Source organism: Euleptes europaea, chromosome 3, assembly GCF_029931775.1.
Source record: "Euleptes europaea isolate rEulEur1 chromosome 3, rEulEur1.hap1, whole genome shotgun sequence".
Lineage (NCBI taxonomy): Eukaryota > Metazoa > Chordata > Lepidosauria > Squamata > Sphaerodactylidae > Euleptes > Euleptes europaea.
In genome coordinates this window covers 42,803,298-42,817,534 of record NC_079314.1, presented here as the reverse complement: position 1 = coordinate 42,817,534, position 14,237 = coordinate 42,803,298, and the positions used below count along the sequence as shown (strand labels likewise).

The 14,237-nt window shown below is 43.9% G+C and overlaps 2 protein-coding genes across 2 annotated transcripts in view; one reads left to right on the top strand and one right to left on the bottom strand.

The window, feature by feature from the left end:
- MEIG1 (meiosis/spermiogenesis associated 1) overlaps positions 1-14,237 on the bottom strand; it is a 256,861-nt gene that overhangs the window by 174,940 nt on the left and 67,684 nt on the right. The gene's annotated exons all lie outside the window — the stretch shown is intronic.
- DMTF1 (cyclin D binding myb like transcription factor 1) overlaps positions 6,528-14,237 on the top strand; it is a 28,062-nt gene continuing 20,352 nt past the window's right edge. Inside the window, exons 1-3 of the mRNA XM_056846086.1 lie at positions 6,528-6,617; positions 12,302-12,418; positions 13,595-13,717. Coding sequence (XP_056702064.1) covers positions 12,310-12,418; positions 13,595-13,717 — 232 coding nt within the window. The 5' untranslated portion in view covers positions 6,528-6,617; positions 12,302-12,309. The remainder of the gene's footprint in view (positions 6,618-12,301; positions 12,419-13,594; positions 13,718-14,237) is intronic.

The window sequence follows — 14,237 nt, the reverse complement described above, 5'->3', positions numbered from 1 at the left end:
TAACTTCTACCAGTCTACTGCAAATGGAATAACAGTCATGTTGTTGGCCTCCTATTTTTCCATCATATCAGTCACTCATCATGGTCTTCAGGAAAGACGAGTGACTGTCTGAAATAATGGAAAAATTGGATGCCAACAGCATGACAGCTATTCCATATGTTACATATAAGGAAAAGAGCATCATGGAGGCTCTTGAAAAAAAGGTTTTTAAAAGATTAAGAAATTCACTTCACTAAGAATGTGTTCTAAATCCTACCTCACCATCTGCTAACATTACATGTAGATTGTGAGATGTTGATTGTGCATTGATTGGTTCTTTGAACTCTGAAGTAAATGAAAAATATGTTGAAGTCTAACTGATGAAAATGTGCATTCAACAGAAAGGGGCACTTTCTCTGTGAATTTCTTTTTCATTTTGAAGTGATGCATTTCAGCTGGGAAGGCAATCTTAATGTCAGCTGTAAAAACACTTCAGAGTGGAAATATTTTTTAATCTTCAGAAACTTAACTGAAGAAAGGGAATTATTTTCTATCCTAAAAATAAGCGAGAAATTAAATACTTCATACAAATCCATGTGGTTCCTTATATTAGGAATAATCTTTAAAGGCTCATGCTGAGAAGAGAGAGATTGAAAAGGTGAAGATGAAAAAGATGGTATAAACTGAAGTTTTAATGTATTTTTGTCCATGGAGGCACTGTGAATGCAGAAACATTCACTCTGGCAACACAGATTCCACACAATAGGTTTCCCTGCACTTTCTTTACCTCAGTCCCTTGGGGCTGCTATACACACACACACTGAAAAAATAACCCTCTGGTGGTGCATAGCAGAAATGGCATCAGTGGTGGACTGAAGCGAAGAGAATGGCACCAATGTGTGCACAAACTGAAAAACAACGCACACCTTCCTGTCCACTTGGCAACCAAAGGCACTGTTACTGCAACCTTCCCCAAAAGCTCTATTGAACCTGGTTTGGGGAAGATTGTAACAAAGCAAGGGAAACACAGAAGCATGATGAAGAGAGTGAGGCTTTTGTGGAAGCTTCTGAAAACAGAGCTGCAGAAAGCTAAGGTGGAGCAACATGTCCACGTGGAATCAGCTCTTGTCTTAAGATAACATGCTGTGTGAAAAAATAATTGGTACTTGGTTATTTTGACGAGCTGTAATAGATTTGCATGAACGAGTTCTCAAGAAACGACCACTCCTATCAAAGTCACTTTTTCTAGCATTATTGTCTTTTCCAGTGACTCTTGTCTTCTCATAATGCGACCAAAGTATGATAGTCTCTATTTATTTTAGCTTCTAAGGGGAGTTCAGCCTTGATTTGATCTAAAACCCACTAGTTTGTCTTTCTGGCAGTCCACGGTATCCGTAAAACTCTCCTTCAATACCATATTTCAAATGAATCAACTTTCTTTCTGTCAGCTTTCTTCACTGGCCAGATTTCATACCCATGCATAGTAATGAAGAACAGTATAGCATGAATTATCTTGATCATTAGTGATACATCCTTATGCTTAAGAACTTTTTCTAGCTCCTCCATGGCTTCCCTTTGTAGTCTCAATCTCCTTCTGATGTCTTGGTTGCAGTCTCCCTTTTGATTGACGATGGAGCCAAAGAATAGAAAATCTTAACAATTTCAATTTCATCATCCATAAAGTTGTGTTAATTCCCCAGTAGCCTTTACTTTTGTCTTCTTGAAGTTCAGCTGTAATCCTGCTTTGGCGCTGATTTAACTCTCATCAGTAGTTGTTTCAAGTCGTCACTATTTTTCTGCCAGTAATGTGGTGTCAACTGCCTTCCACCAATTTTCACTCCACTTTCATCTAAATCTATTCCAGCTTTCCTTATGGGCCTCTGAATTTGTGGTCACTGAAAATTTTACAGACAGCTTTCAAGAGTTTAAAGCAAAAATTAATCACCCCATCAGTTTCACTTTTTGTTATATGAAGTTGGTGTCATACTAAATACCCTTGTCTAGACCAGGGCTTAAGCTTTTTCCAATTGCGACCCCTTATCACCTGAGAAATTTTTACACGACCCCGGGTGTATAGGTATATAAAATAGGTATACAACATTTACTGATAATAAATTTATACTGTTGCCAAATTTTTTGCGACCCTCTCATTCAGTTACACGACCCCATGAGGGGTCGCGGCCCACAGTTTAAGAAGCTTTGGTCTAGACCATCATGGCACTCACTCAGTGATCCATATTGGGCCTTGGTGATATGCAGCTGTTCCCAAGTAGGCCCCACAAGCAGCCTGCCTGCCCCACCACCAAAACCACTGTCCACCTTGCAAATACCCCCTATCAGGGCAAGCAGCCAAAGAAACAACCAGCAGAACAAGTCAGCCAGATAAAGGGAGGGAGAAACTATATCTATTTGTGATAGACTATTTTGTCTGGATTTTAAACTCTGCCATTCTTTCAATTTTCCAGAAGCATGGCAAAGTTTGAGAGATCAGCTCTGCGTGACTTTCATTTCCTGCACTATGGCTTTGCTTGCTCATTGCTTTGGTTTACTTTCTTGAACTGTTGGTGTGCATGGGTTTAAAATATTCTGCCATGTGTTATGGCTCACTCTTGAGACCTTCTCTGTATGAATTTAGAGTCCTCAACGATGGATTCATTGATTTTAATATAGAGATTCTCAGAATTGTGTTTCCTACCTATGAAATGAATAATTTGTTTTTTAGACTGGATTAAAAGAATATGCTGCATGTGTTGTAAGAAGTGAACATATAAACTACAATGCTTTCCCTGCCTGAGCCTTTTATTTATCACCTTTTTGCTTGTGGCAGAATAGGATCCTAGATTGTAAAACTCTACAGCAGCAAAATAAAACAAACAAGACATAGGAATATAGCAGCACCTTAAAGACTAACAACATTTATTCCAGCACAAGCTGTTGTGAGTCAGTGCTCATTGTCTCAGATGCATGTTGTGTATATCCATTAGGCCTATGTTGATATCCACAACAGAATACATTGTTTATATTCACAACAGGAGGGGGCGAGATGTTACGAAGAAGCCAGTTTAAAACAAGATCCAGTTCATACAGTAATCAGTTTAACCACTGTGGGTGTGGGTCCCTCCCAACAGCTGTCAGACAGGCAATGTGGGATTAACATAGAAACTAGTACAGGATGAATAAAATAAATATACACAATAGGAAGTTACAGAGAAATTGTTGAACTAATTAACACCTGTAGATGGTGGGATGTGCTAGAAGAAGAAGAGTTGGTTTTTATATGCCAACTTTCTCTGCCACTTAAGGGAGAATCAAACCGGCTTACAATCACCTTCCCTTCCCCTCCCCACAACAGACCCCCTGTGAGGTAGGTGGGGCCGAGAGTGACTTGCCCAAGGTCACCCAGCTGGCTTTGTGTATAGGAGTGGAGAAACAAACCCGGTTCTCCAGATCAGTCACCACCGCTCCAAACCACCGTTCTTAACCACTGCACCATGCTGGCTCTCTAGGTATTACCATCTAGAGAGTGAGAAACACTAGGTCTTTGTTAAGACTTGGTTGCATGTATTTCTTGATGAATGCTAATTCAGAAATTTCATGTAGGATTTTCCCTTTAGAATTTTTCTGCAGTGACTTGTGATAGACTTACCTGAGTTGGTCTGTTCCCACAAATGGGCACATTGCTTAGCAGGATCTATAAACATGTACAGTCTTGTTAGTCCTTTACACAGACAGTTATGCATAACAGGACGATAAGATCTGTAAACCTGTGTTCTGTATCACCCCGGTGGATAACCATTAATCAGTAAGAATTAAAGTACAGATGCAGATAAGTTCATATGCAGTTATAAATTTCAGTTTATCACTTATCTAGATAAATATGAAGTTACATATTAAAGCATGTAATAAAAATATTTTTATGTTGAAAGATGAGATTTGGGTTATAATATTAATTTAGAGGTGTGGGAAACACTGTGGAAAAGAGAATTTAAATTTACAATCTCTAGTGAAGTAAGAGAAATATGTATAAAATGTTTTATAGCTGGTATATTACACCGGTGATGGTTAGCAAGATGAAAGCAGGTAATACAAATTTATGTTGGAAGTGTGGAATTGAAATTGGAACCTTTATGCATGCTTGGTGGTTTTGCAAAAAGATTAAAAAGTTTTGGAGAAAGGTAGTTAAAGAAAATAATTATTTGATTAATATTAAGATAAAGCCTGATCCGGCTTTCTGTTTATTGGGGATAGTAACGGATAAAATGAATAGAAGTGATAGAGTCATATGTCAATATAGTTTTGCAGCGGCGAGAATTATTATAGCAAGATCCTGGAAGCTGGTAAATAGACCTGTAATAAAAGACTGGAGAGAAAATCTATGGTTTTGTGTGCAAATGGCCAAACTAACTGATTCCCTTTATGGGAAAGATATGGAAGAATTTAAAAGATCTTGGTCAAAGGCCTTTTCATATTGGGATAAACTGGCAAAGATGAACCTTAATAATTTTGTGAAAGAGTTATAGATACAATTTTAAGTTTAGTAGTATGATAAACTGTTGTAATATTAACCTGTTATGACACTTCTCCGGTTGTTCCGCACGGTGGGGGTAGACACAACGGGGGTACACTATTGGTGGGGGGATTCTTTTTTTACTTGATTTAATTAATATAATCCGATTTTTTGTATTTGGTTGTATTTTTCTATTCTGTATTTTAAATTGATTTTCTTTGTTTTTCAAACAATCAATAAAAAATTATTTTAAAAAAAGAAAAAATAACCAGTATATATAGTACTTCTATTATCTAGTTTTTAAAATGTTATTTCTACAGCTTTTGTAGATTAAAATTCAAAAAGAAAATCTTTGCAGTTAAAAAAATGGGATACGAGAAATTTTAACAGTGGACAAAATTATTGCACAATTACAAGCATACAGCATATTAGTTATGAACACAGAAAATTGATTTTTTTAAAACCCTGCAAATTCAAGAGATTTAGCACATGCTCATAAAGGCTATAATAAGAAACCTTTTAAAAACTGATAAAAGTTGCACAAAATAAGAACACAGGAACATGAAAGGCCCTACTGGATCAGACCAAGGTCCATCAAGTCCTGCAGTCTGTTCACACAGTGGCCAACCAGGTGCCTCTAGTAAGCCCACAAACAAGAAAACTGCAGCAGCACCATCCTGCCTGTTTCACATCACCTAATAGGCATGCTCCTCTGATCCTGGAGAGAACAAGTATGCATCATGACTAGTAGCCATGAATAGCCCTCTCCTCCATGAACCGCAACGCTATACTACACCACTACACCTGGAATACGGTGCGTTCTGGAAGCCTCACTTCAAAAAGGAGGTGGACAGAATGGAGAGGGTGCAGAGGAGAGCAACCAGGATGATCAGGGGACTGGAGACCAAGCCCTACAAGGACTTGGGGATGTTTAGTCTGGAAAAGATGAGGTTGAGGGGGGGGGGGAGACATGGTTGCTCTCTTTTAAGTATTTGAAAGGCTGTCACTTAAAGGGCAGGGAGCTGTTCCTATTGGCAGCAGAGGATAGGACCCGCAATAATGGGTATAAATTATGGGCAGAAAGGTACCAGCTAAACATTAGGAAAAAAGTTTTTGCAGTAAGAGTAGTTCAGCAGTGGAATTGGCTGCTTGGGAAGGTGGTGAGCTCCTCCTCTCTGGCAGCCTTCAAGCAGAGACTGGATGAACACTTGTCAGGGATTCTTTAGGCTGATCCTGCATGGAGCGGATGGGGGGGGGGCGGTTTGGACTAGATGGCCTGTGTAGCCCCTACCAACTCTATGATTCTACATGAGCTAACTCTTGCGACATTTAGGCAGACTTGCGGAAACAAGAGCTGCTAGAAGGGCAACATAAAACTACTAAAATAAAACGATACTGAAAATGCCAAAATAAAAGGGGTATCGCTTTGCCACCAAGGGATGCAATTATCTCCCCCCCCCAAAAAAAACCCCTACACTACAGACTGTTATCAAAACGTTCAATCAACCCAAGTCATAGACAAGATTTTTTTAGTTTCGTCAGCTGAAGCAAAAACAGAGCGCGTCGTGTGGATTCCTCCGGGACCCCAAAGTCTTGTGCAAGGGCCCCCACTCCTCCGTCCCCTCCCCACAAGACTTCGCCTCCAGGAGGAAGGAAGCCCATTCCCCGACACGGAGACCCCCTTTGCTGACGAGTCCCGTGCAAATGCCGAGGCCAACGCAGCCGAGGAAAAGACCGGGAACCGCCGCAGCTGCAAGGCCCGCAGGCGCTCCGAGCTTTTGGGGGGGGGGACGCCCCGGCGCACACCCGGAGGCCGCGGCAGCCGACGCACCTCTCCTCCCTCGCCCGACAGGGAAGCCAAGCCCGTCCACGCCGCCGCCGCGCAGGCCGCGAAAAAATTCAACCGAAACCTCGCGAGAGTTGCAGGAGGCCTCGCTCTTTTTTTTCCGGAGTGGGCGGGGCTTCGATGAGGCCCCGCCCCCCGCGGCGCGCTCTGTCCCCGCCCCCGCCGCTCGCTCGCCCGCCCGCCTGCCTCCCCGTCGTCTCTGCGGCCGCTCGGGCGGGCGCTTCCATCCTGGTATTTCGGAGCCTCCATCCTGGTTTCTTCAAGTGCCCGGACCCAAAACAGGAAGTAAGTGGTTGCGCGCGACGGTTGGCTCGAAGGCGGCCGGGCCCTGCTGGGCGGCGGTGGAGGGCGGGCCGGCCGGCAGGCCGCGTAGGAAGGAAAGGATGGAGGCCCCTCGCCGATAACGGGCCTGCGCGACGCCAGGGGGGTGTGGGGAGGCGACGCCAGGGGGGCTTGGCTCTCCTCATATGGGTTTTCTTCCCTCCCCTTAAGCGATCCTGTGGAGAGCCCGGGCGGGCCCTGACGGTGGGCCTCGCTCAAGGAGAGGGTCGTCCCCTCCCCTACCGGCGGCTCTTGAGTTCTTCGCTTCCCCGATCTCTCTCTCTCTCTTCTCCCCCCCCCCGCCCATTAACTCCCTCCTGGCGCCGCGAGCGGAGAATGGCCGGGGGAGGGGGCGGAGAACACGGGAAGGGGCGTTGTGTGGTTGCAAAAAAATAAAGTGCACGTATGTCAAAGTGGGGGCGGGTACAGGAGGAGGATGAGCGGCTGCTCGTGTTTTCATGCACGCAGCGAAACGTTCATCCGAGGATTGCCGTCGACTGTGCTCCGCTTCTCGGTTGTGTCCTCGCAACAACCCTGTGGAGTAGGCTAGGCTGAGAGAGAGAGTGACCGGCCCAAGGTCACACAGCAAGCTTTCTTGGCAGCGTGGGGATTTGAACTCGGGGAGGGGCCGTGGCTCAGTGGTAGAGCATCTGCTTGGCATGCAGAAGGTCCCAGGTTCAATCCCCGGCGTCTCCAGTTAAAAGGACTAGGCAAGTAGGTGATGTGACAGACCCCTGCCTGAGACCCTGGAGAGCTGCTGCCGGTCTGAGCAGACAATACTGACTTTGATGGACCGAGGGTCTGGTTCAGTAGAAGGCAGCTTCAAGTGTGTTCATCTGGCCCTGGTACTACACTCTTAACTACTCTACAATGTTGCACCTTAATAGTGTTTCATTGTGGCTGCGGATGGGGCAGTGATGCTAATTACCCCCTCCCCCCAGCATGGCGTTTAAACATTGGTGATGTGACGCTGCATCGCTTTGTTCTTCTCTCCCTTTCCCTGCATTCCCAATATTCATGCATCGCTTGGTGTCTTCTCTTCTGAAATTCCTCCTGAACGATTGCCGGGATGTAATACTGCCGACTATTCTCCCTCACCTCTTCTTGTGGCCGTGAAATACTCAAATGCACGTTAGGCTGTGTCGATGCCTCCTCTGTGTTCTGTTTCCCCAAAAGCCCAGTCACCTTTCTTTGTGGCATCTTAGTCCCAGTAAACAGCTGGTCTTACGAGGTGCATCCCCATCCCCACCCTGCTTACCAAATTGCCTGTGTCAGCATTACACTTCCAAAAATAAATTGTGTCCAACTGGATTTCCAAGTGAGTGGCATTTTCTTTGCGTCTCTGAAGTGCTAGTGTTCTGCCCTATAACAGCTATTTCATTATGCTCATCTTCCAAGATGCCCTATAACAGCTATTTCATTATGCTCATCCTTGCAAATGCATCTTGTTATCTGGAATAAACTGCCTATTATATCAAGAAGTGCCTACAGTATTACTGGATTTGTGCACTGAGGCTGCAAAGCATATACCCGCCTTATCCTTGGTCACATTGGCAAAGAATCTTTTCTTTTACCTGTACCTTAAAATGATAGCATTGTACTTTACCTACAGTTGCAGCTTATGGCTCAAAACAAAATTGTCTTCCCATCTTTCTTAATATGTGTTTTCCTTACTGCTTAGAGTAGATCACTGGCCCAACAACCAGCTGCTTCATGTTGAATATGCAAAATATGCCATCAGCATTACTCACAGAGTGGCTTGTGGAACTGTAAAAACTTTTTGTTGTGGTATAAACTTTCATTGGTCAGAGCCGGCTATCAAATATAAAATGTGATCACTTTACCAGATATGTAAACTGAGCATAGAGAAGAATTTTCCCCTCAAAGTGAGACCAAAAGATTGGGCTATGCAAAAGACAGTAGTAGTTAGGTCTCAGCACACAGCAAAGCAAAATATTCCTGCCTACCTCACGTAGGGGACCACTTCGTACATCAGAAGAAGTTGGTTCTGGCTTGTAAGACCATATTCTACAATCCATTTGTTAAGTCTTTAAGGTGCCACAAAGTTATTTGTTTCTTTTCTACAGTAAACAAAGTTGGCTGGAATGGGAGCACCACATATGCTACCCTGAGCTCTTTGGAGAAAGGGCAGAATAAAACTACCTGAGTACCTTTTCTCAATAAAACAAATTTTAAAGTTCCTCTGTGATCTTCATTGTATTGTGTATTCATGCATACTACTTTCAAAATAACTGGCAAACACTGCACTCCTCAAACTACAGCTGAATCAATACTTCCCCCTCAAAGGTCTAGGTTGCCAGTCATCCATCATATTATTTAACATCTGGTATCTATGAGAATATATAACATTCCATTGTCTTAAAACCACATACATTGGTTACAGCCCATTTCTGAGCTTTGGACCGCCGGGGACAGTGGGGAGGAGGTGCCACTGCCGTGCCTCCTAAGCTGTTCCATGGCCGCTGAAAGCTCGAAAAAAGCCTTTTAAAGAGGGAAGTGGACATGTTTATGGAGGACAGGGCTATTCATAGATACTAGTAAAAATGGATACTAGTCATGATTCATACCTATTCTCTCCGGGATTGGAGGAGCAGGCCTGTTATATTAGGTGCTTTGGAACACAGGCAGGACAATGCTGCTGCAGTTTTCTTGTTTGTGGACTTCCTGGAGGTACCTAGTTGGCCACTGTGAGGACAGACTGCTAGACTTGTTGGATCTTGGTCTGATCCAGCATGGCTTTTCTTATGTTCTTTCTATTTGTGGAGGAAAAGGAGATAAAACCACATATATAGAGATATGAATCAAAAACCTTGCCAATTCATGTGATCAGCAATTCATACCAAATCAGAACCAAAGCTGAAGGAATGGCAGGTGGGATATCACAATCACTAATCTGATGCAGAACTAACAAATAATGCATATGATGCTATGGAAAATGACAATGAAACAGGTGCCCCATAACTTCATAGAATCATAGAGTTAGAAGAAACCACCAGGGTCATCTAGTCCAACCCCCTGCCCAATGCAGGAAATTCACAACTTCCTCCCCCACATACCCCCAGTGACCCCCTACTCCATGCCCCGAAGATGGCCAAGATGCCCTCCCTCTCATGACCTGCCTACTGTCATAGAATCAGCGTTGCTGACAGATGGCCATCTAGCCTCTGCTTAAAAACCTCCAAGGAAGGAGCACTTCCCGAGGAAGCCTGTTCCACTGAGGAACTGCTCTAACCGTTAGAGCATTCTTCCTCATGTCTAGATGGAAACTTTTTTGATTTAATTTCAACCCGTTGGTTGTGGTCCAACCTTCTGAGGCAACAGAAAACAACGGCACCATCCTCTATATGATAAGCCCTTCAAGTACTTGAAGATGGTTATCATATCCCCTCTCAGTCGTCTCCTCTTCAGGCTAAATATACCCAGCTCCTTCAACCTTTCCTCAAAGGACTTGGTTTCCAGACCCCCTCACCATCTTTGTTGCCCTCTGGACATGATCCAGCTTGTCTACATTTTTTTTAAATTGTGGTGCCCAAAACTGAACACAGTATTCTAGGTGAGGTCTAACCAGAGCAGAGTAAAGCGATACCATCACTTCACGTGATCGGGACAATATACTTCTGTTGATGCAGCCCAAGATCGCATTTGCCTTTTTTAGCTACCACATCACTTCTGTGGAAGCAAGTTAAAAATCTGTTAAAATAGATGCATAGACAACTATGTCCATGGTATATAATGCACATGTCGTGTGCATTATAATTAATCTCACTTGTATGAGCCCAGAATGTCATGGTCTATTGAGGGCATGTTTCATGCACACCACAAAGCAGAACACAGAAGACACATATAACACAGTGCCCTATACTGTATGAAGAACTGTATTGTCAGGCTGGAAGTGGCTTACCAGGGACTCAGACAAAGGTCTTTCACATCACCTGCTACCTGACACTTTAGCTGGAGATGCCAAGAATTCAACCTGGGACCTCCTGCATTCAAAGTAGATGCTCTACCCCTGAGCCATAATCCCTCCCAATACAATGTAGATACTATTCCAACCACCTCTATAGCTAATTTGGGAGAAGAAATAACACATGAGCCACCTTGAATAGACTTTGGAAGAAAGGTGGGATTTATATTTACAAAAATCAAATTTGTTAAATTTAGTATGCTGACAGCCATATGCATTAACTCAAATAAGAAAAACATTGCAAAGATGAACTAACTGTTTTCACTGTCAGACTAGGACCTGGGAAACCCAGATTCAGATCCCCACTTGCGCCATGGAAGCTTGCTGGGTTACCTTGGGCCAATCACGAACTCTCAGCCCTGACCCTGGCTAATATTTAGATGGGAGACCACCAAGGAATACCAGGGTGGCTGTGCAGAGGAATTCAATGCCAAACCATCTCTGTTAGTCTCTTGCCTTGAAAACCCTATGGATCGCCATAAGTTGGCTGCAATTGGCGGCACTTTACACACACACACGCACACAAGGAACAGCATTTATATTTGATGTTTCAACCTTATCAGAATTGAACATCTAAACTATCATAACTGCTGGGGTGTCTGTCTTATAGAACAAATGTAATTTCTAGATAGCATAATAGTTAAATTCACCCATCGTTGCAAGACTTTGCTTGTAATGTGAAATCCTGCAATAAAATTATCATTATCAGTCTTTCTAGGAACTAATCATGTTTCTCAGAGCTAAGTAGTTTACTTCTTTATAAGAACATAAGAAAGAGCCCTGCTGGATCAGACCAGAGGTCCATCTAGCCCAGCATCGTGTCTCACACAGTGGCCAACCAGTTACTCTGGAGGGCCAACAACAGGGCATGGCTGATGAGGTCTTCTCCTGATGTTACCTCCTGGCGCCGGAATTCAGAGCTTCACTGCCTCTGAACATGGAGGTTTCCCTTTACTCACTGTGGCTAGAAGCCAGTGGTGGTGCTTTCCTCCCTGAATCTGCCTAACTCCCTTTTCAAGCCATCTGTGTTCATGTCTTTTTCTGTCCTAAGCCTATTTCCCAACAACTTCATTGGGTGCACCGAGTTAGCTAATACAGATCCCTGGTTTGCAGGGGGAATATATGAACTTTTAAGGGGTGGGGGGTGTTTTAAAAATGCAAACTGGCACCAGTGGTTGCCAGGCAGGTGGGGCGTTCTCTGGCAAAATGCTCACTATAGCAGGATATTGTGTGCTAAGAGCACACAGGTTAATCACTCGGAGGCCATGATTAATGATCTGATAGCAAAAGTCCCAGATACCTTCTCCAGAATGGTGATTTTAAATGTGGTGAGATTAGGCACAGTCTTCCTCCCTCCACTGGCTCTCCTGTCTTTAGTTGAGGCCAGAAATATTGTTTGCTGGCCCATGAAAAGAGAGAAAAGAAGCCGGTCCTGCGTCCCAGTGGAGTCGGAGAAGGAACATGAGGCCAAACGGAGACTTGTGGCAGCATGAGGAAGGAATTATTCATGTATTGTGCATTAACAGTTTGGGGTTTTCCCCCCACATTTGTTCTGTGGAAAGGAGTGGTCTTCGTGCTGGAACAGACTAAAAAATGCAACCGACTCGAAAACGTCGTCTGTGTACTTAGAGTGCAAAATGTTCTGTGGTTTGTTCTCGTCTAGGTCTGAGTATGAGCACAGCTGAAGAAGAGTCTGACACAGTGACAGTAGAAACCGTGAATTCTGTGACTTTGACCCAAGACACTGAAGGGAACCTTATACTTCACTGCCCACAGGATGGTATGGACAGATGTTGTTCTCCATATTATTTTAGATTATGGCTCGCTAACAGTCGGAGTCAAACAGCTGAGTTGGGTATTTTGAGTAATGCAGGCTTTTCTATAGGATTCTTGCTCTAGATTTAACACTGTCCCAGGGAATGTCTGGTTCTGCAGAAACATAGGGGGTTCTCCAGTGAGATAGTGGGTAACAATGAACCAGCTTGCCTGCCACTACTAGTCTTCCCCTGCAGTGTACAGCAGTAGGAGAGTGTCGGGGATCTCCTTTTATACAGAACAGTTATGGTACTGAACAGCTTGGCAAGTGAGCTAAGCATGTCTTAAGATTATGTCCCGGGTTCTTGGACTGACAAGTCCACATAGGAATGACTGTCTGAAGAAAGAACTGCTGAAGGAGGTATTCTGTCAAAATTGTTTCTAAACTCTCCACAAGTTTTTTACCCAATTAAAAACAAATAATTGCAAAATCCGGCAGCCCTTTCTGCAAGGTTTTCACTTGCTGATGTTTACCCCCCAGTATTAACATTATTGCCCTGACCTGGATGGCCCAGGCTAGCCTGATCTCATCAGATCTCAGAAGCTAAGCAGGGTCAGCCCTGGTTAGTATTTGGATGGGAGACCACCAAGAAATACCAGGGTTGCTGTGCAGAGGAAGGCACTGGCAAACCACCTCTGCTAGTCTCTTGCCATGAAAACCCCAAAAGGGGTCGCCATAAGTCGGCTGCGACTTGAAGGCACTTTACACACACACACATTAACATTATCTGTATATAGTGTTGTATTTCTTACAATGGAATAATATAAACCAATATTTGTTTTTAAAAAAATCTGTTCCTTACTTGCTGAATTAATGTACATAAGTAGTAGGTTTTTCAGGACCAGTAATTAAGGATCAATATTTTGTTCACAATTAAATGGGCCTGTAATAATGAGCTAAGTTTTGTTAAAGTGAGACTGTTACTCTCTGGCAGCCTTCGCTTCTGACAGCAGTACGTTAGCAAGATTGTAATCGCTTAGTAAATAAGTTTTCCATTGGGCTTTTGGTTTTATTATTATGGGAGGCACTTGAATGGATGTGTTTAATATGCAGTAAGCATGTAAGCAGTGGGGAGAAGGCTGACCAAGCGTCCTTTTCTCAGTGTCATCTGCAGCATTTTCTCTCTCTGCCTGTGTATAGAGACAGATGGAGTAGACTCTGAAGACAGCACCGAACCTCCACACAAAAGGCTCTGCTTATCGTCTGAAGATGACCAGAGTATGGATGATACCACTCCGTGCATTTCTGTTGTTGCCGTTCCACGTAAGTGTGTTACCACTAACGGAAGGGCCCTCATCTCACACACCAGGAGTCCAGTCCAGAGGAAAGTAAGAGAGGGGCTTGTGGGAAGGGAATAGGGGCATCAGCTTGGCCAGCAAGGAAGAAGCGGCAGAGCAGTTTCCAGGAAGAAGAATGGGATGTTGGGTAAGGCAAAGCAAGAGAATGATGAATCCACCACCCTGCTGATCTCAGTTATGCAGTAGTGGAAACACTGGCTGGTTGGGAAGGGGCAGGTGTCCCACATTCTGCTGATATGTCTTCATCTTGTAAATATTTCTGACCTGATCAAAAAGGGATAGGAAGGGGAATAGGTCTGTCAAACAGCCGTAGATACAGTGGAAGGTCTTAGTTTCAGGAGTTCAACTTGCAGGGCATCCCATGCGCCCCTACCCCACAGGAGGAAGGGCTTCTTGGCTGTGCTCTTTCTACAGCCCTGGACCACTATTTCCCTGCTTGAGAAAAGGCCATCATGTGGAAACATAAAGGGCCACTTGAACATATT